Source organism: Cyprinodon variegatus, unplaced genomic scaffold (genome assembly GCF_000732505.1).
Source record: "Cyprinodon variegatus isolate N-32 unplaced genomic scaffold, C_variegatus-1.0 Scaffold74, whole genome shotgun sequence".
NCBI classification, from domain to species: Eukaryota; Metazoa; Chordata; class Actinopteri; order Cyprinodontiformes; family Cyprinodontidae; genus Cyprinodon; species Cyprinodon variegatus.
The window spans coordinates 133,290-158,953 of record NW_015150527.1 but is presented as its reverse complement, the minus strand read 5'-3'; the positions used below and the strand labels follow the sequence as shown (position 1 = coordinate 158,953).

At 39.5% G+C, this 25,664-nt stretch overlaps 2 protein-coding genes across 3 annotated transcripts in view; both read right to left on the bottom strand.

The window, feature by feature from the left end:
- LOC107083394 (sarcalumenin-like) overlaps positions 1-9,634 on the bottom strand; it is a 20,386-nt gene extending 10,752 nt beyond the window's left edge. Inside the window, exon 1 of the mRNA XM_015372595.1 lies at positions 9,548-9,634. Coding sequence (XP_015228081.1) covers positions 9,548-9,605 — 58 coding nt within the window. The 5' untranslated portion in view covers positions 9,606-9,634. The remainder of the gene's footprint in view (positions 1-9,547) is intronic.
- A 7,477-nt stretch (positions 9,635-17,111) lies between these two features.
- LOC107083438 (transcription factor AP-4-like) overlaps positions 17,112-25,664 on the bottom strand; it is an 11,771-nt gene continuing 3,218 nt past the window's right edge. Inside the window, exons 2-7 of one of the 2 annotated variants that reach the window (XM_015372665.1) lie at positions 24,831-24,996; positions 24,603-24,701; positions 21,819-21,989; positions 21,232-21,384; positions 20,491-20,655; positions 17,112-18,872 (exon numbers count right to left, since the gene is read on the bottom strand). In XM_015372665.1, the coding sequence (XP_015228151.1) occupies positions 18,717-18,872; positions 20,491-20,655; positions 21,232-21,384; positions 21,819-21,989; positions 24,603-24,701; positions 24,831-24,996 (910 nt within the window). In that variant the 3' untranslated portion in view covers positions 17,112-18,716. Of the gene's footprint in view, positions 18,873-20,490; positions 20,656-21,231; positions 21,385-21,806; positions 21,990-24,602; positions 24,702-24,830; positions 24,997-25,664 lie in introns of both variants that reach the window. The other variant, XM_015372664.1, reaches the window with a different exon arrangement.

The following is a 25,664-nucleotide window of genomic DNA, read 5'->3' as shown; positions in this document are numbered from 1 at the left end:
TCCATCCATCCATCCATCCACCCATCCATCCATCCATCCATCCAACATTCATATTTTTGGATTGTGGGAGAAATTCAGAGTACCCAGAGAGAACCCACCCATGCACAGGGAGAACATGCAAACTCCATACAGAAAGACCCTAGGTCAAGAGTTTAACCCAGTATCTTCTTGCTGCATGACAAGGGTGCCACAAACCACACCACTGTTTTAGCCCTGTTTTATTAATTGGTTAAATGTAATACTCTAGTTTTCAAAGGAATGCTATGCATTTTCCTTTGCTGTAAGCAGAAAGCCATTACAATTAGCATAAAAGAGCCTTGAACACCTCTGTGTAAATCAAATTAATTTATTTGTAGTGAAATTTTGTTGCTAAAAATAAATACTTATTATTCTAATTGATAAGTTGCAACTTCATGCGTATGCCTTAGGCAGATGATTTTATCCAGAACAGTCTAAAGATATAGATGTAAAAAAGATTCATATCAAAACTAATAATGAGCTACTCCCTCTCCTTGAACTGTCCCTTTAGCTGCTGAAAGGCTTTCAGGGCTTTGGTAATAAAATGTCTATGTTGTCAGAGGCTTTGTAAGATCTCCCAAGCTAACAGGTTCCAGACAAATGTTCAGACAAAGAGTGGTTCAAAAAAGCCCTTATGAAAACTACAAAATTGAGGCAGGTGACGTTGGCCTGTACGGCAGAGCGGGGAGCTCACCCTGGAGACGGGCTTGGTGGTGCTTGGTGGTCCTCGGGACTAGCCCAGACTAAGCCCAAAGGAGTGAGTGGGCCAAACACCTGCAGGTGGACCCATGAGGGACTGGTGCTAAGAGGACTGGGCAGCAGTCAGAGGCCTTGGGGACCTGATCCACTGACATTTATACTGGCTCTGGGGATGTGAAATGTAAAACATTAACACCTATATGGGAAACAACGGTGACACCTGTAGGGGCATGATAGTGAGGAAAGGACCCCCGGCTGTGAGCCGAGTAGTGTTTCATTCTTTGACTTCTGTGCAATTCATAGATTATGAGCAGCATCTTGGTCACTGGTCGATGATCGACTTTGTAGTAGGGCTGGGCGATATGGCTAAAAAAATAAAATCTTGATTTTTTTTAGTCATCTTGGATAATTATGATTTCAATCGGTTTTAATTGAAGTATTAAAAACTCCATGCATATATTTTAAAATAGGTTTACTTTATGAAAAATATATATTTTGCAAAGTATACAAATATTTAGCCAATTATAAATGTATTCTAAAAAAAAATTAAAACTTAAATATTCATAACATAAATCTTCTGCAAGTAACATAAATGTTGACTCAACAATAAATGTACAGATTTTTTATCAGTAAAAAATATACACCTATATATTCAGTACAAGTGCAAGAAAAAAGAGCTTAATTTGCTGAAATGTGCAATTTATCGAACAGTCAACAACTTGTATTGATCTTCTAGGAAGTTGGTGGTTTGTGAACAGGAGCTGTTGAGAGCCCAGTCCATGTCGATATAACAGTTTAACTCATGTACAGCTAACGAGATCGACTGGACCAAAGGTCTGTAGTAGTTGCAAATAACAAAGAAGACTCCAACTTTTCACAGAGTGCTTGTTATGTTTGGTTGTACAGTTTTGGTAGCAGAACCTCCGCAAAATATTTGCAACTCGGCGGGTCATATTTTGGATCACACACTTTTCGCATGTGAAGGACGCCAGGCTTCTCTACTATGTAAATGGGAACCATGCCCATCCCAGCTACAGCGTTAGTAATCTGCTTCCACCACACACTACACTTGCCGGTCAGCACTGCTTTAGAAAATGAGGCGGCCAGGGTTTGTGGTCTTTTCTTGTCTTGGTCATGTTTGTTTTTGCCAGTGCTACCGACGCTACAATCCCAAATCTACGAGCGCTGCTCCCATTCTGTGGGGTGCCTTTGCAGGAGATGCTGAAACAACTTATTTGCACACTATTGTAGTCTGCTCCACATTGACCTGGTCAAAGCTGAACCACTTCCAAATAACTGACGAAACACGTGTCCCTTTTCTCAGTACCAACTCTTCAGATTGAGTGGCAGCGATGGCGTGAGTAAACGGAGCAGCAAATAAAAAATGCAGAAGAAGAGACATCCTCAATTTTACGATTTAGCAAAATTTGAAATCGTGGACTTTTAAAAACATGAATTAATCAAATTGATTCGATTTATCGACCAGCCCTACTTCGTAGTAGTATCTTGCAAACTTCTGCAAGGAAGGAAGGTGAACAGACTTGGCTGGTCCAAGTGATTAATGAGGGTCTGCTGGGAATGTTTGTCAGAGTCCTCGTTGGGTACGTATTCAATTTCCAACTTAAATTACATAAACTTTCCACAATAATCTAAAAGGGAAGTCCTTTCAGGGTTCTAGGGGAAGCTAGGGAGGTGAAGTCTGAAAGGACCCTGTTCTCTGCCTCTATTGTTAATGTGGCCACCCATAGCAGTGCCTGTAAGGCCTGCTGTGTCTGGTGCAGTAGCAACCCCTGAAGAACCAAGCTGAGGAAGCAGCTCACTTCAGCTCGGTTGGCTTGTGGGACCCTTGAGGCAGCAGCAAGTACAGTGAGGCCAAGCATGTTGCTGCCAAAGCGGTCACATAGGGAAAAAATATGGGCCTTGGAGGAGTTTTGGGAGACATTGGAGAAAGACTTCACTGCCTCCGGTAACAGTGCTTGACTAATAATGCTTTTTTTTGGAATGGGGAGCTCCTAATCTTGAATACGGACAGTGCGACAAATTCCCTTGAGATTCTCCTAAACTGGGCTGACAACCTTTCGTGGCAGAAGAACAGATAGGGTTAGACTAGTTCATCATCCAGGCTGAAGGAAATTATTAAAAAACTCAACAATGGATAAGACCTGCCCTGAATACCTCAGAGCCCCATTTACACTACCCCTCTGAAACAGATCCCTGTCGAGTTCGGACTGAGCTTGGATCAGTTAACTGTGCAGAGCTTGCATCTCAAGACCATTTACACATCACACTAGGGCAGTTCTTGGCCTCCTATCGGTGGTCCATGATACTACAGCACTCAAGACAGGAATAACACAATCAAAAATGGCGGCGCCCATAACATTCAGGAACTCATGTGGCTGGATTGCGTCCTCTGCCCAAATTTCAATAAGATCCTATGTCTCTGCATGATTCCAGGTCACACCACGCTCTTTTGATGCCCTTTATTGTTAATAAGCTGAGAGGAACTTTGTGTTGTGAACAGGTGAAGAGATATGTGAAGCCGGACACACCTGAAAAACCGCAAAAGGAGGAAGCTGACTGTAAATAGGAAATGATGCAGTCTGCTTATGCGGTCTTTGTTATCAGAGAACCGAGACAACTGAAGCATGCCTAGCCCTACTGTTGAACCAGTACTAGATTTAGCCCGGTTTGGTTGTGTCTGGAATGGTTCAGTTCAGTTGCGTTCCATTTACACTCGACAGGTTATCTCAGTTACAGGCTCTGACCTCCTTGGAAAGGTTTCAAAACGGTAGTGTAAATGCTGCTTAGGTCTCCAGATGTTGCTGGGCTGTCTTGGCAGACAGGAAGCTTTCCTGGAGAGGTGGCGAAACGTCTTCAAATCTTGGAAACCAAGTCCAGTGGATATATTTTTTGAATTTTTATGGAATGACTGGATAGTTTGTTCCAGCCTCACGGGGGTCACACTTCTCAACCTTAGCCTATAGAGAGAAGAGTCCAGCTGATTGTCGAAGAGGAGCACTGCGTCTTTCATCCTGGCAGTCAGACCTGTTCCCAGGGTACATTGTACTCCAGCAGGGCTGCCCTCTGTCACCGGTCCTGTTCATAACCTGTAGGGTCAGCTTCCCTAGGCACGGCCATGAAACATCTTGAGTTTGGTCCAAGTAGCTAAGGGTAGCCAGTGAAGTGCAATGAACAGAGGTACTGTGTGCTGGTTTTTGCTAATGGAAGACCACACACTCTTCGGTTTTCTAGACCGCCTGCAGAGGCTTTATACTAATGAGTAAAGTAACATCTTTTTTATATTTAAAGATACACTTAAACTTTAACATTGTTACCATGCTTTTACAAATCACTTACAGCTGCTGAAATTCAGCCATTATGGCTTCTATAGGATAATATCTAAAAGCAGGGGACTCCCCTGGCATTCCAACACATGGAGCTGTGCTGGATATCATTGACTGCCACGATGTACAAAGACCAAAAGTTGGTGACCTGCATTTAAATTTAACTGCTTGCGGTACAGAGTGTGATGTGAGATACTTAAACGAATGTCTACAGTTCATGTTACCAGATGGATTCACTATGAGGGGGGAGGAATACAAACTTTTGGCAGTTGTCAAAGATGTCAGATGTGTTGTCAGTAGTATTTGGTTACTAATTCTTTGAGTTCTAATGGAAACCTTTTTTGTATATATGCCTCTTTGTTGGCTACTCTTTCTCAGTTTACTGTTTACCATTTTCATGAAGTAAGACTCAACTGAGTCAAAGGGCCAAATGAACCACTAAAGAAACATCTTTTCTTGGTCATTGTAAGACTTCCTGGTATTTTTTTGTAAGTGGATGTGTGTAAATATGTACTGATAAATAAAATGTGCTTGAATATGAATATATTGAATATGAGTTTCAACCGTTTGGTTTTCTTGAAAACCAAATGTTAGGATACCAACATTCACGTTTCTTGGAATATGACAGTGTTCTATTAAGCCTCCTTAGAGTCCCTTCTTTTATAACAGTCATAAAACCAGATTATACTGCTCTTTAGTGGAGAAGTTCTGTATTTTAACCCTCAAAGGAGGAGTAAATGCTCCCCCAGAAGTCATGGAAGAGACCATTAGGACATCATGTACCTTCCGGCCCCCTGAGTGCTGTCCAGGTTGCTCTTCTTTCTGCCCCTAAATTAAAACACATCCAACGGGTTGCCATGATGTTGTTGTCACCTCCTGTGGCTTAAAGGTTTTTGGCTTAGCACGTCCCTAAGGGGTAGTCAGCTTAAGCTGCAACTTAAAACTCGAACAAGTTCAAAAAGAAGATAGCTCTGCATTACTCTGATGTTGTTATTTTCTGAAGTATTTTTATTATACACGCCTTGTGGACAGTTCTAATAAAATGTATGTATTCTAAGTTCAAAGGGAAAGTCAGCATAACAATGATTTTATTTCAGTGATATCTAGGACAGAAAATAGTGAATTTTCAAAGTTCTATCAGCAATATATATATATATATATATATATATATATATATATATATATATATATACACATAAGGTTAAGGGTCTTGCTCAGAGACCCAGAGTGGCGATCTTTGGGAGTGAGGATTCTTTTTTTTATTTTTTATTTTTTTTTATACAGTTTCCTGTCTGGCAATGTGGCAATAAGAATAATTGTCTTGATGCCAAAAAGACCCCAACAGATTTACTTTCACAAGTGTCGCAGTATGGCAATTGCCATATTGCTCCACTTGTTTCCATGCATATAAATTGCTTTATTATAATTATGCAGGGAGTTTTATAGTTAATATAGACACTGCAATGTAAATAGAGCAGAAAAACCGAAGAAGAAAAAGGCAAAAAGAAAAAATAAAGAGAAAAGATGGTAAGAAAGAGGAGATAGAAATAAGACAATGACAAAACATTTGGAGTGAGGATTCTAAGCGCAACGCCCTAACCATGAGGCCACCACTCCCCAAAGCAGGCATTACTGTGAAGGATCTTGCCTAAGGACCCACACTGGCAGCTCATTTCCCCCAGTTGGGATACTAACCCAGGCTTCCCATTTGCACGGGTTTTGGGCTACAAGTAGACATAAAACTTCTGGTTAAACGCATTAAAGTGATAAACCAAAAAAGATTTATTGATATCCAGATGAGGTTCAGTGGAAGATGGGGTTGATCAAATAGGCTAGCACATCATCATTTTTTTGGCTAAATTTGGCGAAACATACAGACTAAAAGTTTTATATCTTTCTGACCTTGAGTAGTGACAAAGGACACGTCCTTGAAGTGTGTTCTGAAAAATGACCTTATCTAGTCCAAAAAAATTGTAATGCCTACATTTCAATTTCCCAGAGACACATTGAATCTGTTAATATAGCCTTAAAAATAATCTTTAGTACAAGCCTTGAGTCATTCTTTTTTTAATATCTTGCTTTCCAGAGGAAACACTCTCTTGCCATCCTAAATAAATATATCTTCATCATTTCCAGAAAAATACCAGTCTACATTTTAGAGAAATATTTTTGCCTTATTCAGCCATTGAACTCTGATCTAAGACTCCTCCATTCATTGTTTATACCTGTGTAATCCTGCTTGGGCTGGTACCCTTTTTCCAACTGTCAATTGGCAGAAAACTGTCTAGATTTTCTTTATCACCCAAATCCACTTTGAAATATTTCAGTAAACTCTGTTTAAATATGTAAAGAGGTACCAGGTGTTGAACAGAAATCCTTACAGTCTTCTCCGAGTTCTTATAAAGCTAATCCTAGGCAGTCTTAAGTGTACTGTAGGTACCTTTAATTGAATGAGTCAAGCGAGGTAAGGCAGCCAGTGAGCAGTAACCTGATCTTTGTTTGAACGGCATGCTTCAACCCTGATCTCTCTGGCCCATGTGAGAGGTTTGGAGAGAGTCCAGGCTGGTGCAATGGCATCATGTGCATGCTAACTTGATCCTGAGATTTCCCTAATGAACAAAAAGTTATAAGGTTTTACATACCAGTAGTTGCTGAAATTAATCTGCTCCTCTATTGTGTTGTTCCCCTCATTACTCTTAATATGACTATGATCTGTCTATGTCACTGAGGGTAGAATGAAGTCAGAACTTAGATTTTCACAGCTGTTATACGCAGTATGATGAAGGTGTATGCTGAGGCTCCATGCTTCTCTGCAAATTGGACGTCTTGGTAGCAAGAAAGCTTTTAGTCGGCCGTGTTGACAGCTGTGGCGAAATCTAAATTAGTTCGAGAGGAAAATATGAGAGGGAATAATCCGTAACGCAGTACTGATTCTGTCCAGCGTCTGGGTTCAGTGAATGAGGACAATGGCTTTTTTATTTTTCTCTCCATCTCTGTTTTCTTACAGTTTGATTTATTTAACTGTGGCTAATCTTTTAAACTGCATCAAGCCCCACAATCTGTTCCTATACTAATCAATAATTAGGAGCATGAAGAGAGTTTTGTTTACAAGCGATTTCAGAGTTTCTAGCTGTATTTCAGAAGGAAAATATTGAGCATTTGCAGTCTCTTGCAACAGTATTCACACAAACTACATGAAAATGAAGAGTGTCAGTATTCAAACCCCATTTGCTCTGATACAATCCTGGTTTTTCTATTTCTACATCATCCTTTTAGGATGAGGGTTCAGGACTTTTTTTTAGAGGCGGGTTCAGGACTTTTCTGCAAACATTAATGACATTAATGTACGTACTATAATATTCCTGAATAAAATTCATTGTAAATAACTACCTTCAGAGGTCACCCAGTTAATATAACAGCATCATGCTGTGGGAATGCAATTCTAGAGTCTGCACCATACCTGAGAATGGCATGGAGGTTTACCCATCAGCTGGACAATAGCCATTACTAATACAGTGAGGGCTGCAGCGGAAAAGTTTAACTGAAGGAATATTTGTGTTCAGAATTTCAGAATGGTCCAGTCAAAGTACAGATGCACAACTTTGTATTGGTCTGTCACAGGAAATCTACAGAAGTACATTGTCTTATGTTTTAATGAGATAGAATGTAAAAATGTTAATGGGAAGTGAATTCTTTTTAAGGTATGTAAAGCAACATAGAATAATTTACTAAATAACATGGGTCCTCATGAAATAATTATCCAGCTAATATATTGATGACTACCTGGTAACCACTTAGGTTTTTGATAAAATTTCAAAAATATACTTTTTGAATCTCCCTCAGAAGGCTCTTAACATCATATAACGAATAAAATGCAGTTTAAATAACATATGGATTAACAATGACAGATTTTTTTTCTTTACTAATATATGACAAACACTGAACAACAATTTTCCACGTAAAGCTAGTGATAACATTGTTTTGCCTAAAATAAGCCTAGGTTTAGATGGCTTTTCAAATCAATTTTCTTGGTATACTAAGGTGAACATGATTTCATCTGTGATAAAGATTGTAGTATTGATGTCAGGTTTATCTATTTTTTTCATTAGTTTTATAGCTGGATGGACATTACTCTATTCGCATGGCGCAAAATAAAAATGATAATCGGAGGAAAATGTTTTTGTTTTCAGACACAACCTTATCGGACTTAGCGAGACATATTTTAAAAAAAATCTGGGCAATCTGAGCGGATAAACAGCTAAAGTGACAAACAAACCACCCAGACCTAAACCCAGTCATGAGACCTGCCAGCTCTTTCCCATTCAATTAGTCAAAAATCACCCTTGCATTCACTTCAAGAACCTTGAGATAAAATGCATGCATATGTAGTTGGTGCTGATCAGTTGCCTGAAATGCTGCCTGAGTTGCAGGCAGCACCCTAACATTGAGGCCTGGGTGCTGTCCTGACGCTATGTCCCGCAGGGCTGTGGGGACAGAGCGGGACAGGTGCCTGGGTACTGGATGCACAGAAATAGTCCCACAATGAGTCAGAGGGTGAAAAGAAGGAGGGATAATTCCATTTCTATTTACAGGAGGTGTGACGCTCTTCTGCTTGTCTGTGATTGTCATGAGGCCGGACTCCAATCCGACTGACCCGTTGCCTGCAGGAGCTGCAACCGTGAATGACTCAGAATCTCCTCCAAGAACAACAACCACATGGAGATTACATAAACTCTGCATATGGACACAATTAAACAAGCCACAGTGAAACAGAGTATGATTGAATATGAGTGCATGGCAGATTAGTTTCTCTGCAGGCAGAGCAGACAAAGCCCTATTGAGACATTATACAGAACACTAATTCGATGTAGGAAGTAAGTGCAGAGCTTGATGCTTGTCTTGTTTCTATAAAGGTTTCCCTGAAACAATCCTTTTCTCTCAATATAACATGATGTCTATGGATAGGTTGGAAAGGACACATGTCAGTTTAAACGCTGTATCTGATGACGACTTAGTCTGACAGATTCCTGACACCTAACAGCAATGGTTTGTCGGGGTCAAAATGAATCTGTGCAAGGACAGGCAAGGAGGTTCTCAGCTTCAGCCTTAAAGTACAAGCCAATAAAGTTCCAAATAAAAATGCATTAAAACAACCAAGGTGGACCATTTCTGAACACATTTATCCCGAATTCTTCCAAATCAAATGCAGGGCAGTTGCTAAGTATTTCCAAGACGCAAAACTGCAGATTTGAAGAGAGCATTCATTAAGAAAAATGATTTCAGCTTATGTTTTTCTTCTTTTTGTCTGATTCAATAAGCCACAAATTCAACCAAGCTGTTAGGAAGACATAGACAAATGGTGACATGCCAAATAAATTCAGAGGACATTTCATTTGAATCATTTTAGAACATTCTGGTTGAACCAAGAGCATTACAAAAACCTAGTTTGTGTAAGTCTATATATCTCATCCAAGCGGCCTCCGTACCTGCAGCCGACAGAGCCAGGAGACACAGCAAGCAGCACGTAGTCACCTCAAGCTTCATTTTGGCTGCCAGAGGACTGCTGATCGTCTCCCTCAGATATATATACAACTGTGGCTAAAGGTCAGAGGGCACGCCAATGGAGAGGTCCTCAGCAGCTGCACTCATTGAGTGCTGGAACAGCTGCCTGGTCCAATCAGCAGTGTTGATGGGAGCAGAGCAGGAAGAGGCTAAGGGATTGTAGTTTAAAGAGAGTTTAAAGCTTGAACGTAAGCGTGAACAGCTAAAACGTGAACTTAACTGGAACGTCGGTTTTTCCCAGACCAAAATATATTAAAAAAATATATAAAAAAAACATTGTCTGGGTAGGCTTCTGCAAAGATATCTAAAGTCGTCATTATACAATACCATTAAAGTATCTTTTGTCCTTTAGGGGATTTCTGTTTTTGCTTATCTGTCACAACTTTATGTTTTAGATCCATTTTTAACATTAAACAAAAAGTTGTGGAGTAAATTTAAACAACATTTTTATATGTTTTATATGCAAACCAACCTGCTACTTTGTAAAAAAAAAAAAAGCTAAAAATCCCACTAAACCCAATAACTACATGTGGCAACTTTGTGAGGATGACCGGCTTAAAGTCATCTAAGTTTCAGTTCCAGTTTTTTATTATCAGTCCACTGAATTTTTTTTTTAGGAAGTCTCAGGATGTGTTTTTTTTTCCGCATATGTAAGATTTTCATTTTGCTCAGCAAGGGTTAAGGAAGGGAAGGAACGTAAATATCGATCACCTTTCCTCCAGAGGTTTTAATTCAATTTGTGCCAATTTTTGCAGATATTTTTATCTAATATTGAATAATGAATGTGAAGTCCTTGATTTGCTCTTCAACTCATTTTGGTAGGTCAGTCATTCCTTGGATGGTTCGCCACTATTCCATGTTTTCTCCATTTGTTGATCTCACTGTAGTTCATGACTCTTTAACTCTTTTTAGGCTAAAAGATACATTATTGTGCCTCTTAATTATTGTTAAATTTTAGACTGGGCCACAATGTGTCCCATTCTGACATCCTCTAGCTGACTTCCTGTTGTCACCCAGGTTAATTTCAAGTGTTGTTTTGATTGTTTAATTCCCATTTATTTGATAGGCCAATTAAAACGTAGTTTAAAGATTTTTCAGTTCCCATCAGCCAATAATAACGTTATAATTACACACACACCTACAAAATATGTAATATTGCCGACAAAATGTTTCGTCATTCATTTAGGAAAGTGATACATATTCATTGCACATGGAGTGAAGTTTTTCAAGTCTTTATTTATTATCATTACACATTTTGATTACTATTGGATCCAGATAATTAAAACCAAAAGTTTAGCATCTCACAAAGTTGGAACATATATTGGATCAATGGGAAAAGAAAAGAAATTTCAAACAGAAATATCAGGCTTTTCAAAAGTTCCGTACAGTACATCCAACACGTGGCTGCCCTTCTTCTGAATAAGTTACTGCATCAGTGTGGCCGGAAATGGCAGCCTGTGGTACTGCTGAGGGCTAACGGGGGCCCAGAGTGGTTGATAGTGGACTCTAGGTCATCTGCACTGTTGGTTTGGTATCTTTCATCTTTCAGTACTCCATCTTTATTTGGTTCAGATCAGACCTGTTGGTCAGTCAAGTGAACAAGCTTTTGGTACCTTTGGCAGCATTAAACAGTGTCATGTCTTGTGGAAAAATGAAACCATCATCTGGATAAAGCCAATCAGCAGAAGGAAGCATGAGGTTCTGGCAGATGGCTGCCTTGACTGTGGATGTCAGAAAACAGCGGAGGACAATGTGGTTCCTTTGTCTCTTTTCCAGGACCTTTTTTTTTTTTTTTTTTACAAATTGCATCTTAACTTTACTTTCATTTAAGTAGAGGATTTTGGATACAGTCTGCTTTTGATCCTAGTGGACTGTAAGGTAAGAGAGAAGTCTGGTTAAAAAGTGACTTGACACGAGGATTTCTGAGATTTGTAGCCCATATCTGTACATAGTTTCCCTTACCACGCTCCCTCGTGTGCACGCTCTGAAAATTCCCAAATCTATAAATTATTTCTGTTTAACAGTGCTCTCAATGCTGTGGTTGTCATTTATGGGGCACATCTTCCTACAACACTTAGCTTTCTATGTAAAAGTATTAACTCACCTGCTGGGGCTCACAAATACACTCAGGTTACATCTCATTCCTAATCCACAGAGTTCAGTAATACGCTGGTCCACCCTTTGAAGCTATATCAGCTTTAACTCTTCTAGAAAAGCTCTCCCTAAGGTTTAGTAACAGGGTTCTTGGAATATTTAAACATTCCTCAAGAGACCTTTAAAGAGGTTATAGATTGAAGCTGGAAAAGAGGGCTTGACTCATCTTTAATTCATCCTTAAGATGTTATTTTGGGTTAAGGCCAGGACTTTGCTATGAAGTCTAGTCATGGTCATCCATATCTTTGAAAGACATGTTGGAAGAGAAAGGGGCCATCCCCAAACTGCTCTCTCAAAGAGGGGAGCATGGAGTTGTCTGATATCTCTCTGAATAATTTAGTTTTCTGTTCCCTGGAACTCGGCGATAAATCCCAGCTCCTGAAAAACAACTCCACAACGTAATCACTACATTCATGTAGTCAGACAAGAACTTTTCTTCTGGCAACCACCAAACCAAGACTTAAACATCAGATTGTCAGATAAAGAGGCGTGATTGAACCCTCCATAGAATGCCCTCCATTGCTCTAGGGTCCAATGGAAGTGTGCTTAACACCACCTTGTAAAGTACCTGGTGATGTCATATTTGGATGCAGGCACTCAGCCAAGCAAATCAAATCTACTAAGTACTAAATGCATATTCCTGAGAAAATCTGAATGCCAAGTCAAGATTGGAGGTCTGAGTTCACTAGACCTCAGCGTCTGCTGCTCATGCTCATAGTTAATGTGGCATACCACTGTATGTGACTACTGAAGTCATTCACAACCACATCCACCTACTGTAGTTACAATACCACTGATTGTACAGAGGGCTATTTAAGAGTGAGGAAACTTTACAGGTGACATCCGTATAAATTCAGTCTGTGGAAGAACCACGGTGCTGGTGTTATTGGACCTGAAGGCAACGTTTGATGCTGTTGATCACTTGATTGTACTAGAGAGCTTGGAAAACTGGGTCGGTCTTCCTTTTACCACACTGGACTGTTTAAACATTAAGGATACATGAAGGATAGGGACTTCTATGTTTCCCCACATTCAACATCTACATGCTCCCATTGACTTAAAGCAAACAAGATCAGTTACCATACCTGTGCAGACGACACACGGCTTTACATCAGAAAGTCACCAGGTGAAAATTATTTGGTTAGATGCTAAGAAAAGGTCAATATGTGGATACGCCATCATTTTCTCCAACTTAATAAAAAACAAATCTGAGGTAATAATCTTCAAACCAGTTGAAGAGAGATCCAGAGTTAGCTCACAGCTTCAGCTACTACTATGGCTGAAACCTTGGTGTCAGGATGGACTCAGACCTGAACCTTCAGAGGCAAATAAAAGCAGTTACTCTGTCAGCCTTTTTTTTTCTGAAGATAATTTGCAGGATTAAAAGACTAATGTACAAGTAAGTTCTTGCATATGTCTTTAGTAGAATTGATCACTGCAACAGTGTCTTTCTAGGTTTGCCTAAAACGTCCATCAGACAGCTGTAGCTGATCCAAAACGCTGCTGCCAGGGTTCTCACTAGAACTGAGAAAGTAGAGCACATCAGCTCGGTTCTGAAGTCCTTACACTGGCTCCCTGTAGCTCAGAGAATAGACTTTAAAATCCTTCTGTTAGTCTGTAAATCACTGAATGGATCAGCAGCAAATAAATAACAGATTTGTTGTCAGTGTATCAACCTCCCAGACCATTCATGTCTGCAAGTCAAAGTTAAAAAACTAATTTGTTTAGAGCTGACTTAACTGCTAACTGAGGTATTTTTAGTTTAAGGTTGTGGTCCAACCTTTACACTGCCTGATTTGGTCATGCTTTTATCTTTGTTTGTTTTTATCCTGCTTTTATTTCCCTTCTATAATGCTTAATTAATGTAAAGCACTTTGAATTGTCCTTGTACTGAATTGCATTATACAAATAAAGTTACACCTATGTATAGATGATGGATTTTATACAGCTGTGACCATGGAAGTGATTAAAACACCAGATATTGTTTATATTAATGGCTGGGCGGATACCTTTGACAAAAAAAATTTAAATGCATAATAAATAAATATTTGTAATTTATTTAATTTGTGATTATTAACAGTAAGCCATAATCATACAAATGAAAATAGAGAATTTAATGTTTGCAATTTTTTAGTGAGAAACAAAATAGAAAAAAGTACCAAGATGATAAAGATTTTAATGCAGCCATTTGGTGTTGGTGAATATTGTTTTTTTGTTTTTGTATTTTTTTTTGTACATATGATGCTGTCATCTATTTTTACATATTTATTAATATTTAAACAACAATAATCAAGTGTAAAATCCAGAACTGTGCCTCTCCATACTATTAGTATTTCCTTAGATTGATAAAATTGATCAATTGATAGTGTTTATTAGTGCCACGTTCACTCTTTTCTGTATTCTTCCCTCTCCATCTTCTTTTCTTTCTAGCTCTCTTCTGACTTCTGCCTGGTCTCTATTTAACTCTTTTAAGTAGATTTTTTTTTTTGCTTCTCTGCTCTCATTCAATCTTCTAATCTTCTTCGTCTCCTCTTCTATTAATCTTGCACTAATCTAAAACAGAGACATAGTACAATCAAAATCCCTTTCAAACACATTAGTGTTTGAAAACACATTAAAACTTAAAATTTAAAGTTAAAACAAGATTCTTATTTCACACACCTGTTTTAAGTTGGCCATTTTTAGAAAAAGTAGTGGGGTTACTGCGATCATCTGATTTAATACTGAAAAGGCTAATCCCCACAATATTTGGAGCAATAAATTAACAACAATATAATAAATGAGCATTAAACAGGTGGTTATCTCTTCCTCCATCATTCTCAGATCATGCAGATCTAATCTCATTCAGTTTTCCTTTTACGGCCTCTTATTGTTTTTATGAGGAATTTTCATATATCTAAACTGAGTGGTCCAAAAGCTGGAAGTCTATGCTCATAAATCACAACCATAAAACAGCAAAAAGCTTCTAAGTCTACTTACAATAACTACTGTATCTGAATGTATAAACTAAAGGTCAGTTCTAAAAACATCTTTAGGCAAACCCTTGTTGAAACCTAGACAAGATTAGCACCTTACAAGGAGTTTTCAATCATTCTGTTTAATTTTATCTGAGTCTGTCTTCCTCATTCCAGCTGCAGCCAATGGTCTGTTTTACTTTTTATTGATTAGTTTGGTTTATGTCACATTTTGGGTCCTCATCTTTAGTAAAACAAAACATCAAAGCCCTTTTTTTTTATTAACCTGGGCGCAAACCAAACATTTATCACAGGGATCAGCCCAGTCCAGTCCAAGCCAAAATAACCAATTAGCACCCTCACCATAGAACAGGGCAGATCCCCATCAGTTGCAGCTTTTTTTTTTATTTTCATTACACTGTCACAAGTACAGAGCAATGAAATTAACTGTCTGCATTTTAACCCATCCTCTTGGGGAACAGTGGGCTGCCATCGTGCAGCGCCTAGAGAGCAGTGTGGGGTTAAGGGTCTTAGTGAGGGACCCAGAGTGGCAGTCTGTGGGAGTGGGGCTCAAACACAGAAACTCAGGATTCCAATCAAAGAATTGGTGTCCCAGTCAGAAATACCTCTGTCATCTTTATTCATGCTATTTCTCTTATGTTAAACAAGGTTTTATATTGAGCGTTTTCGCTACATATCCTTTGTCCCTTGGCCAGAATTTGGACTGTCATTCCCTCATAACGCTGAAATTAAATGCTATTTAACAGTGACTTTATTGACAAAATGGCACAGAAATTGCTTATTTTAATAAGAAACGTGCCTGAAATATATATTAGTATTTCATTTATTGATCACTGTCATTTGCACCAAAAAAAAAAAAAAAAAGAACAAAACTTTTTAAACCTTTTGTCTCCTTGCAAATCAGCTGTCTTGTGACAGGAGAGCTAATGGCAGGATAGCAGTGTTAGCTCTTTGGAATCAAGGAAAAAAAAGTAATGTTTTGCAAAACCTAATTACCGGTAGGTTAATTTGTTATTTCTAAACATTCCCTTGAATGATGCATCTTATTAAAATGTAAAATTGTCACCACCTAGTGGACAGCATCATATGATAAAAAAAAGTCAAGAAAACCAAGTGTAATAAAAAAGTACAAATTTTATTTTTTTTCATGTTTTTTTTTTTTTTTTTTACAAAGGCCGGTTCACCCAATTTTTTTTATAAACAAAATATAACAGCTTGGCATTGCCCTGGACTGATGAGAAAAAAAAAATTAAGTCACGCAAAATATAAAAAGGCTTGTCACTATAATTTGGGAAACAGGAGACAAAATAAAAGTAAACAGCTGAACGACGACAGATGTTAAACTGCATCACAGAAAAGAGCTTAGAAAACATAAAATGTAGCAGAAAAAGAACAGAAAACAGGATTTAGGCAGTACAGAACAAGTGCTTCATATTCATAAAAAAATGTTAAAAATCCATCACAGAACAGCCGTGCTGCCAACAAATGTAGAGGAACAAAGGGTGAGGCGCTTCTCCGAATGGTAAGCTCACCAACATTTAGGCTGTGGATCACTGATCTGCACAACACTAAACCCTTTAACAAAGCTGTAGAGTAAAATATGTAATCCCCCTCCCCATGTTTGGCATGAAAAACTACTCTAACCAGCTGGTAAGTGAATGAATGAATAAAGTCCAAACATGCCAAACAAAACAAAAAAATAAAAATAAAAAAAATCCCTACTTAAGACAAGGAAAAATAAGATGCATTTGGTTGGCAACAGAACACACAACATCAAAAGACAAAAACAGATCCAAACGAAGGAATGTTTACAGCATCAAATCAGCGGATCCAATCGAGTATGACAGGAGAGAGGCTCCTAACAGGGGTTTCCAGTTAGAGTCCCAGCAGAAACACGCGCAAAGTAACATGAGGTGCACAGACTTGGGGCATTTCAAAGAGAAACCCGGAGGTATGGGGCTGTGGGGGTTTTAAGTGGCACATATGCAATTCTCTTCAGAGCTTTTCTGTGTGTTTCTGATGAGTGGAAATCAATCGCTGGGGGATCATCAGTTAAATTCAACAGTTAATTCATTTTTTTAATGAAACTAATCAAAGTGTCACATTATTTTTATGCTTGAAAAACAACAACCCAAACTGCTGCTCCAAGTAATAAATTTGGAAATGCCCAAAATGGAGGCACAACCTGGTTAAACTTGTATGAAGGAATAGACGTTTTAAAAGGAGTTAAGGCCACAAGACAGAATTTTAAAAACATTTTTATAATATTTTTTACATAATTTCTGCCGTTTTCTAAATGAAAGCAAACGGGGATTTGGGACCTCCAACCTGTCCTAGCCTTGTGCTGATATTTAACTCCTACAGGAGGGGATTTCTACTCGTTTTAGTCTAACTAAACAATTTTTTAGACTTTGCAAATGTAGCACAGAGTATACAGCAGTCCACCCCCACCCGTTTCTGTGCCCTGCCAGAAAGCTGGCATAAGGACAGCTTGCACATCTCAGCAGCAGGAATTGTTGCTGTTGTTAAAGAAAAGAAAATGTGCAAAAACTGTGACACTGTATCATTTTTAGCTATATCAGATCACGAGAATCTATTGCTGGTTCTATCAAGTTATTGTATAAATTTTGCAATGTAAACCCCATAAATCTATTTCCTCTGTTGTTGAGTTCAAAGTAAAATTAGAGAAATTAAATATGCAAGAAAGACCAAGAAAAAGGGACTTTTTGCAGGTATGTTTGGCCTCAGCTCGCTGCAGATCACCGTGGTGATGATTGAAAACAAACACCTCCTAAGTACTACATTCTTCCGTTTAAACGTGTCAAGTTTCAAACACGGTGCATTGAGAACTTTAGCCGTATGGATTAATGATGGCAACCACAAAAAAATAAAATAAAAGAAACAAGGACAGAAGTACAAAAGATGGAATTGCATAAATCCCAACATCTCTAGTGCATAGTCACTGAGACCAGATGGTGGATCCAGGCCTATTGGGGGAAATGCTGGAGAAGCGATTTATGCCCATCTGCTTCCAAATTTATTGGAAATATTTGCAGATTCAAAAGATGATTCAGTCAAACTGTCTCGGATTGATCCTATATTTACAAAAAAAAAAAGCTGCACCATAATGTTTTTAGACGATGCGCTGATATCAAGTTAAAAACATGTTGGTGCCCCCCCCTCCCCTTCTTATGAGAATAAAGAAAGAAGCTCTAAGTGGTAAAAAAAAAAAAAAAAAAAGTCTTTTAAGTTGTTTTTTTAAATTATAAAAAATAGTAACCTTCAGCTTTTGGTGACCCTGACACAAAGCAAATAAACCACCAAACTGAAAGACCTGAAAAGGCATTCAGCTTATTTCCAAGGGCTTGTTTAGAGTTAGAAAAACAGCTTCTTTTTCAAGTAAATCAGAGTTTGTATATCTTCAAATTCTGAAATTTATACTAGCTTAATTAATTCACAGCCACTAAAAATATATTGAAACAAATAACAAATCCTTGTTTTGCATCTTAATAAGGAATCTCCTCGTTTACTTTACAGTTACCTTCAACTTTGTGATAAACCGACTCCATTAGATTGTAGTTACACTGTTATAGTGACAGAAGATGGGCTATGATGGCGCTGTGGCTGCATGAGAAGCACAAGGAATAAACATGATTGGCCGACAGCTTGGTTTTTTTTTTCCCCCTCACTAGAAAAACGTTGGATTATTCAAGTGGCTGCAGAGTGTAGAGATCCTACAGATCTTCCTCTGCACGCTGACCCTCCTACCTCTTCAATACTCAGAAAAATTACAGTACAAGACCTGACGCAGAGCTTAAACCACTGGATTTAGGAGTTTAGGTAATGCCAAGGACAGATTTACGAGAGTAGTCAAGCTCCTGGAGGGAATCTTACAGTGAGTAGGTGTTTTAAGTGTTTGTGCGCGTGTGGTGGAGCGGGGGCGGCACGAGTTCATTGGGGCGGCTCAGTTCATCAAACAGTCTTCGCCCTCTGTGTCCGTGTCTGTGTCTGAGCAGGCGGTGTCCATGGCGACGTGGGTGGGGCTGACGATGACGGCTCTCCTCTGCTCGTCCTCCACGCTGGCCCTTCTCTCCTGAGTACGCTCGATGTGCTGGATGGCCTGAGAGGATGAGAACCCAACAGAATATCGTCACGATGGCGCACCATGATCACACAGGAGCAACAGCCGGCATCGACCGCATCGAACACTGACATTAACGACCTGAGGTACGACCAGGTTTTAAAGTTTAGAAAGAGAAACTGGAGAAGGAGGCAAAAAAATTATCAATGGCTGATCCAAAGTTTAAGACCAAATCCCCTAAAAAGTCAACATCTGCTTATAAATCCAGTTTAATGTAACTTTTCTTTCATGACTCCCTGAAGGAAAAGGCAAACCAGTTTGCAACGCTTCGTAGCTAATGTTAGCTGCATTGAGAGTCGTGTTACATTTCTAAAGTGATTCTGAAGGTTACAGGAGAAAAACAGTCAAATGGTGACATTTTGTACGGGAATCTAATGAGTTATTTATATTTTTCATTAATACAAAAAAGAAAAAAAGAGGTTCTCTAATTAAATTCCCATACATATAACAATTAAAAACCAGCACATTTTAAAAGCTCTGTAAGTAACACAATATGTAAAACCAAACCAAAGTTTAATGCCCAGAACCCGGCTCTAAATAAACAACAGTGTAAGTGTTAATTATTAGCAAAAGCTTCTAAATAGAAGATTTGTGTTATAGAACCTGAACCAAGTAAATCAAAATAATGTTCTATAAAGAGCATGCATGAAAAACAAAGGTTTTACATCTCATATAAAATTGTTTTATATTCTCTGGTACAGTTTCACTTTATCAACAAACACCATGTTTAGCAGTCTAAGAATTAGTCAGAATGGATAACTAAATTAGCTGAATAGTTTTTTAAATAATTACAAATAATCAAGTATTAAAATGCTCAAAACGGATGACAGAATCGGAGCTCTTCATGACTGTGTATTCTTTAAATGCGACTATTGCTTCTCTGGATCGGGTGAAACAGGATTTGGTTGGAACTTATTCTGGCTTTAAATGGGTTTCATAGATGTTTATCCCCAGTGTAAGGAGTCACCAGAGGACGAGACGAGCTGGAATCCTGATCCTGACCTGATTCTAAAGGGCAGGTTATACTCCTGCAGTGTGTCGCAGTGAGCTTGTTGACAGTATGAAGCAGATATTTTTGATTTATGCCCAATATTGAAACTTGGTCTGCGCTGTTATTCCACGCCACAACGCAAGAAAGACAATGAGGAACTAGCTGTGGGTCTAGATATGGCTGAGGCGGTGAGGAAGTGGGGGAAGGTTTGTGTGACAACGGAGGGACGTGAGGGCGAAAAAGAGCGGGGATCCAGGTGGAAAAAGGGTCCCTGCGTTCTCGCGCACCTCGCTCTTTTAGCTGGTCCATCTTCACGAGTCGTTTTCCACAATGGCTGTCACACAAACAACAAGCCAGTAAGGTACCAAACAGGAAATACACATAGTGTAAAGCGGATGTAGATTTGACCAATCAGATGCCTCCTGTCTTTAGCGACATACAATTTTGGAGAGGTGCAGCAGAGTGTCTGCAGAAGGGACGGGGGCGACACACGAAGACGACCTGGTTTCTGAGCATAAACCAGCCTTAAAGGATCCTCTCCTGCTCCTTCGGACCTGACCTTTGACCTGCTGGATTTCCTTTTTAAAGGGTAAAACAAGCTCTAACCTGCACAATGGTGTCCAGGTTCTGTCTGGAAGTGGACACCGTGCTGGTGTGGGCAGAAGGGCTCATGGTCACCACGGTGACGTGGTGGTGCTGGTTTAGTGTTGGAGCAGGGACGATGACCGTGGGGTGGTGGGTGGGGGCAGGCGGAGTGGGTGGAGCCAGCACCTGAAAGACAGAAGGTCACAATGAAACCAAATCTGAAGATCCTGGATTTTAATTTAAATCATTTTTTATTCAGACCAGGAAGGATCTGTGGTTGGTTCATTTAGCCTGGACCAAATGTGGACGTTATTTATCAATAATACTTTGTAAACAAATTCATGTGAGACACACAGGAAAATGGAGGACAGCTACAATGGAAACCCTGGGTGCTTTATTGCTGTGCAGTTATTACAGCTGCAGCTTCACTGTGAATGTCCAGATTAATCGCTCTCTTTCTAGTCTATAAACAGCGCTGATGAACACAGGCTGCCAGCAGCTTTAAGTAAAACACAACAGATCAGGAAGGACTTCAGTTTCAGTCCAACATTCACTGTCACTACAGGTCCCGGACTCATTAAGTCATGGAGGCTGGTTCACATTCACACAGAAGGAGACTTGCACCACAGTCTGATCTCAGAAAGTGGGTTCACTCTCTGGTCTGCTTAAGCAGAGGCTGTCAGGTGTGATTAGACGTCGCCCCATGCTGCCCTAAAGCTGAGTAATGTGCAGCATGCAGACCTAGAGGAGTGGGTTTCTGACCTGAGGACTGTGTGTCTGTCTTTCAGCAGCGGCGGCGTGGATCTGTTGTAGCCGCAGCAGCGTCTGGCTCTGGATGAGTGCCTGCTCCTCCTCCACCTGCTGGGTGATCACCTTCAGACGCTCCGGATGCAGCTGGCCATCCAGCGACCGCACCTGCAAACGGCAATGACTGCTTTAGATTTCATTATAACAGATAAACCTGTATCTGAAATTGCGGGGGGCTAGACTAAAGATCTAAAGCTTTTATCAACGTTTTTATTTGAGACGCTGGCTGTGTCAGTATGATTAAACTCATACAGCCGTTAATGTTTACCCATCATTCTAACTGACTGTTTGACTTTCTGTTTGTGTGCAGCACCTGCTGCTTTAACCTGATGTTCAGGAAGATCCAGGATGTGATCCAATCAGCAGCCGGCTGCCGCTCTGATAAATGTGTCAGCACTACAATCTGTTTTATGTTCTGGTGTTTGCTTTTCTAAACCGTGGGTTAAGAGCCTATTGTCTGAGCGGCTGTCATGCATGCACAGCTAGTTAAATATAGGGTGAGAGTGCAGAAGTTTAATAATTAAACGCACAGCTGAGATCACCTGCTCCTCCAGCTGCATGCGGGCAGAGCGCTCCTTGTCTAACTGCTGCCGCAGCTCGATCATCTCCCTCCTCAGTTCCTCCACCTTCTCCTCCTCCAGCGTGTCCGGGGACCCGATCCCTTCATCCTTCTCCTCAGCACGCCTCCTTTTGGGTGACGAGCCGCTAAATTCCTGTGAAAACAGTGAATCGTACATCAGTAAATTCTTCAGATAAGTCCTGACCAAGCATTATGAACAAACCAACACAGGAATAAGGACTTTTAAAGGAATAACGGGACCTGAGAGGGAGGGAAAGATCAGATCTACCAAAATCCTTACCAAGGCTCATAACACACAGTCACACGCTCCAATAACAACACCTGCCAATCATCAAACCTCCAGCTGGATATGGGACATTTTTGTCAGACTAGTTCTGCTGCAGATCCTTTCTCGTCTAACCAGTTGGTGGCCTCTGGTGGAGGACTTTTTAAACTATATTGTTGTCAGTAATTCCAAACAATCAAAGGCATCAGATGCTCCGTCTGGCTGAACGCTCAGAGGAAAAGAAACCAGCTCTGCATTTGATGTTGTTTGGAGAGTTCCCCTAAAATGTCTTTTTTTTCCTTGCCGTTTAAGCTAAATTCAGTTCCCATTTAAATTTGTTCATTAAGCAAACAAACAAAAAACCCCAAAACAAAAAAAAATAGCTATATATATGAATTCTCCCACTTCTCCTGGTTACTGACTTTTAAAGTATACCAAAGTTTATTAACCCCGCAGTTTGCGACCCTAAAAAATCCTCTTTCCAATTTAAAACTCTCAGGCAGATAAAAACCGCCGACCTGATCCAAGTTTCTCCATTTAATAATAAAACATAGAACCAAAGCCCTCGTCACACTGCCAGTCAGCTGGCTGAAAGATTTCTCCCTCTCTTACAAGAAAAGCCAGTTCACCAGTTGGGAAATATTTCTGACCGTCATGAAATCATCTCATGTTTATGGGAAGAGAAGAAACCTGAGTGGAGCGGACTCCCCTGTAAAAGCTGACAGAGGTCTGTGTTGTTAAAACTGGGACTTTGTCGTTACCCTGCTTGAGACTTAAAAGTCGATTTACTGAGAGAATCATTGGTTACAGCTTTAACTGTGGTTATTTTTGCAACAGGAGCCTCAAACTCTGCTACAGTGGAAGATGCCAATGGAGGAAGGAGAGAATATTCTAGAAAGATAATCTATATCATCTGTGGTCAAAGGAGCTGAGAGCAGATCTGAAGGCGATCATGAAAGGATTCCTACCAACTGTGAAAAACTATTTAGGCAAAAATAGAGCATAGTATGCCAACATTTCTTTAAGCAAATTTGTTTAATTTAAGCAGGAAAACAAAATAATGTGTTTTCCTTATGCACTTTTATTTCAAGTGCATAAAATATTATGCACTTGAAATAAAATAACAGGGTTGATTTTTCCTAATTTTAAACTCAATCTCAAAATACATTCAACTCAAATTATTTTATTCCATTGGCAAATTGGCTTACCTGTATAAAAACAATATCACAAAATCTAGAACTAATGTTATAATCCTGACTTTAATCATGTTCCATTTTCAGGACAACACTGAATTAAAACAAAACATCAAGTCTGACTTTTAAATGTGAAACAGTGAGAAGAAGATTGCAGTTCTGATGTGACAAGCTGGATCCAATGCATCTGTAATGGTTACAAACAATCTGACTTTTTAACGTCTGATCCGATTTTGTTCCATGTCACAGTTACTGCATAGAGAGAAGCTCTGACTAGAGAGGATGAACAGATCTGTTCAGATCATTTTCACCTCTGTCTTTGTGGCACACAAATGAAACAATTTCCCAAATTTGACTTGGACAGATTCTGAAAAGTTTTTCAAAATAAATAAAAAATACATACAAACGCAGACACATCCTATATGCAAAGTTTCACTTAACAAGTCTTTGCAGCATCTCAAACCAGAACAGTTAGAGAATGTTCATATGCATACATCAAAAACACAAGAATTACGTCTAAAGAAAGGAAAAACGCAGCAACGAACGCTGTGGGACAGTTTATATGTTGACTGAGGCAGAGAGAGCTGATTCTCAGAGAAAGATCTGAGAAGTTTGTTGAAGCTTTTGCTTTTCTTTTTCTTTTTATGAAGAGTGGAGAAAGATGAGCTTCATTTGCCTGCTCTCTCTGCACCTAGATATTTTGTTTTCCTTGCTCAAAGAGGATCCATATTTTACTATATCAATTTTCTGTCCTCTTTAAGTTTACTTTTTCGAGTAGTGAAACTGCGCATTATGTCCTTTGTTTTTTGCAAGGCTTAAAGGGAATCACTACTTTATCTGTTTTCTATCCGCCTAAACTCATATCATAGGTAAATTATTCTTTTTTAAATGTTTCATTGATTGTTTTTTTCGCACAAGTCTGTTTCCTTGGTGCTCTATGCGACTCCAAAACTGACTCTTCCTCCGTGCGATTAACAGATTATATTTTGTATTTTCCTCCTAAAGCAGATGTGTTTTACTTTGTAACCACGTCTTTTTTCCTGTTAGACCCATGAAATCGCCACTAAATTGCTGCGTAATTCAACTAAAACAGTCCTAAGCTCCATCTCAGTCTGATCTATGCAAGCCGCTTGTGTAAAATTGTGTTGGTTGTGATCATCCCCACTGACTTTCAATGAGTGCTAAACACCACGACCTCGTCTGACGCAATTTTCTGTGGGATTGGATGCAAAAATTGACTCTGTGTTCAGGGCTATAAGTTTGGCTCAAACGTTGTACATGCCGCTACCTGGATGAAGCGCTTCAGCTGGTTGTTCTGGGTTAGAAGCTGGGTTTTCTCCTGCTCCAAGGTAAAGATGTAGTCTGCTGTTTGTTGCAGGATGGCCGCCTGGCAGAGAGAGAACCCGTGAGCATTAGGAAGGTTAAATACATTTCTAACACCAAACGTTAAAAGTAAAATCCACCAACTGGCATTTAGAGTACAGCTTCTCATCTTTAGCAGAGCAGTAAAACGCACCTTGCTGAGTTTCTCGCCGTCAGTGTGTGGCAGCAGCGTCTTAAGCGACTGAAATCCAGCGTTGATGCTCTGCATACGCCGCCGCTCGTTGCTGTTGGCGATTTCCCGGCGGATCCGTCTCTCCTGGTCCTGGGCTGTCTCAGGACTGAGGGGGATGTTTGCTAAGCTGAAAGAAATCAAAGGAAGATTAAAACCATAACGTGACAGAGGTCTCTGTTAATCACAGGCAGACTTGAATCAGGTTGACCGTTTTTAAAATTTCTGAGATTAATTTAATCTATTCCATTTGTCTTTTTTGTCATAAAACAATAAGTAGAGCATAAATGTTAAGTTGAAAGAAAAGGGTGCATAAATTAAAACTACACACACACAAATGAGGGGATAGGTGCATTTCTGCTCAGCCCCCCCCCATAACTGATGCCCCTAAATAAAAATCTATAAGAAGTCAGTCAACAGAGTCCACCTCTGAACCCTAACAGTGTAAATCACTGTTTTCATGGCAGCGTCCCGCTGCAGGGAAGCTTTTCTTTAGACGAACAGGAAGCTGGTCTACATGGGTGGAAGATAGAGCTGAATACAGGCTTAAACTAAAGCGAAGCGGCTGCAGACGACCAGGTTCAAGTGTTCTCCCAAAAGTCAAACTACTTTTGCAAAGTTCTATAAAAAAGCGCATCACTTTTTTCACCCCTCAAAGTCAGTGATGGTGACAACCAAGTTTCCTCAAGTAAAAACTGGAGCAGATTCCAAGTTACATTATGTGGACAATAAAAGAGCAAATGGAAAAATTGTGGCATGCAAGATTAGTATAACTGCATGTTTTTATATATATATATA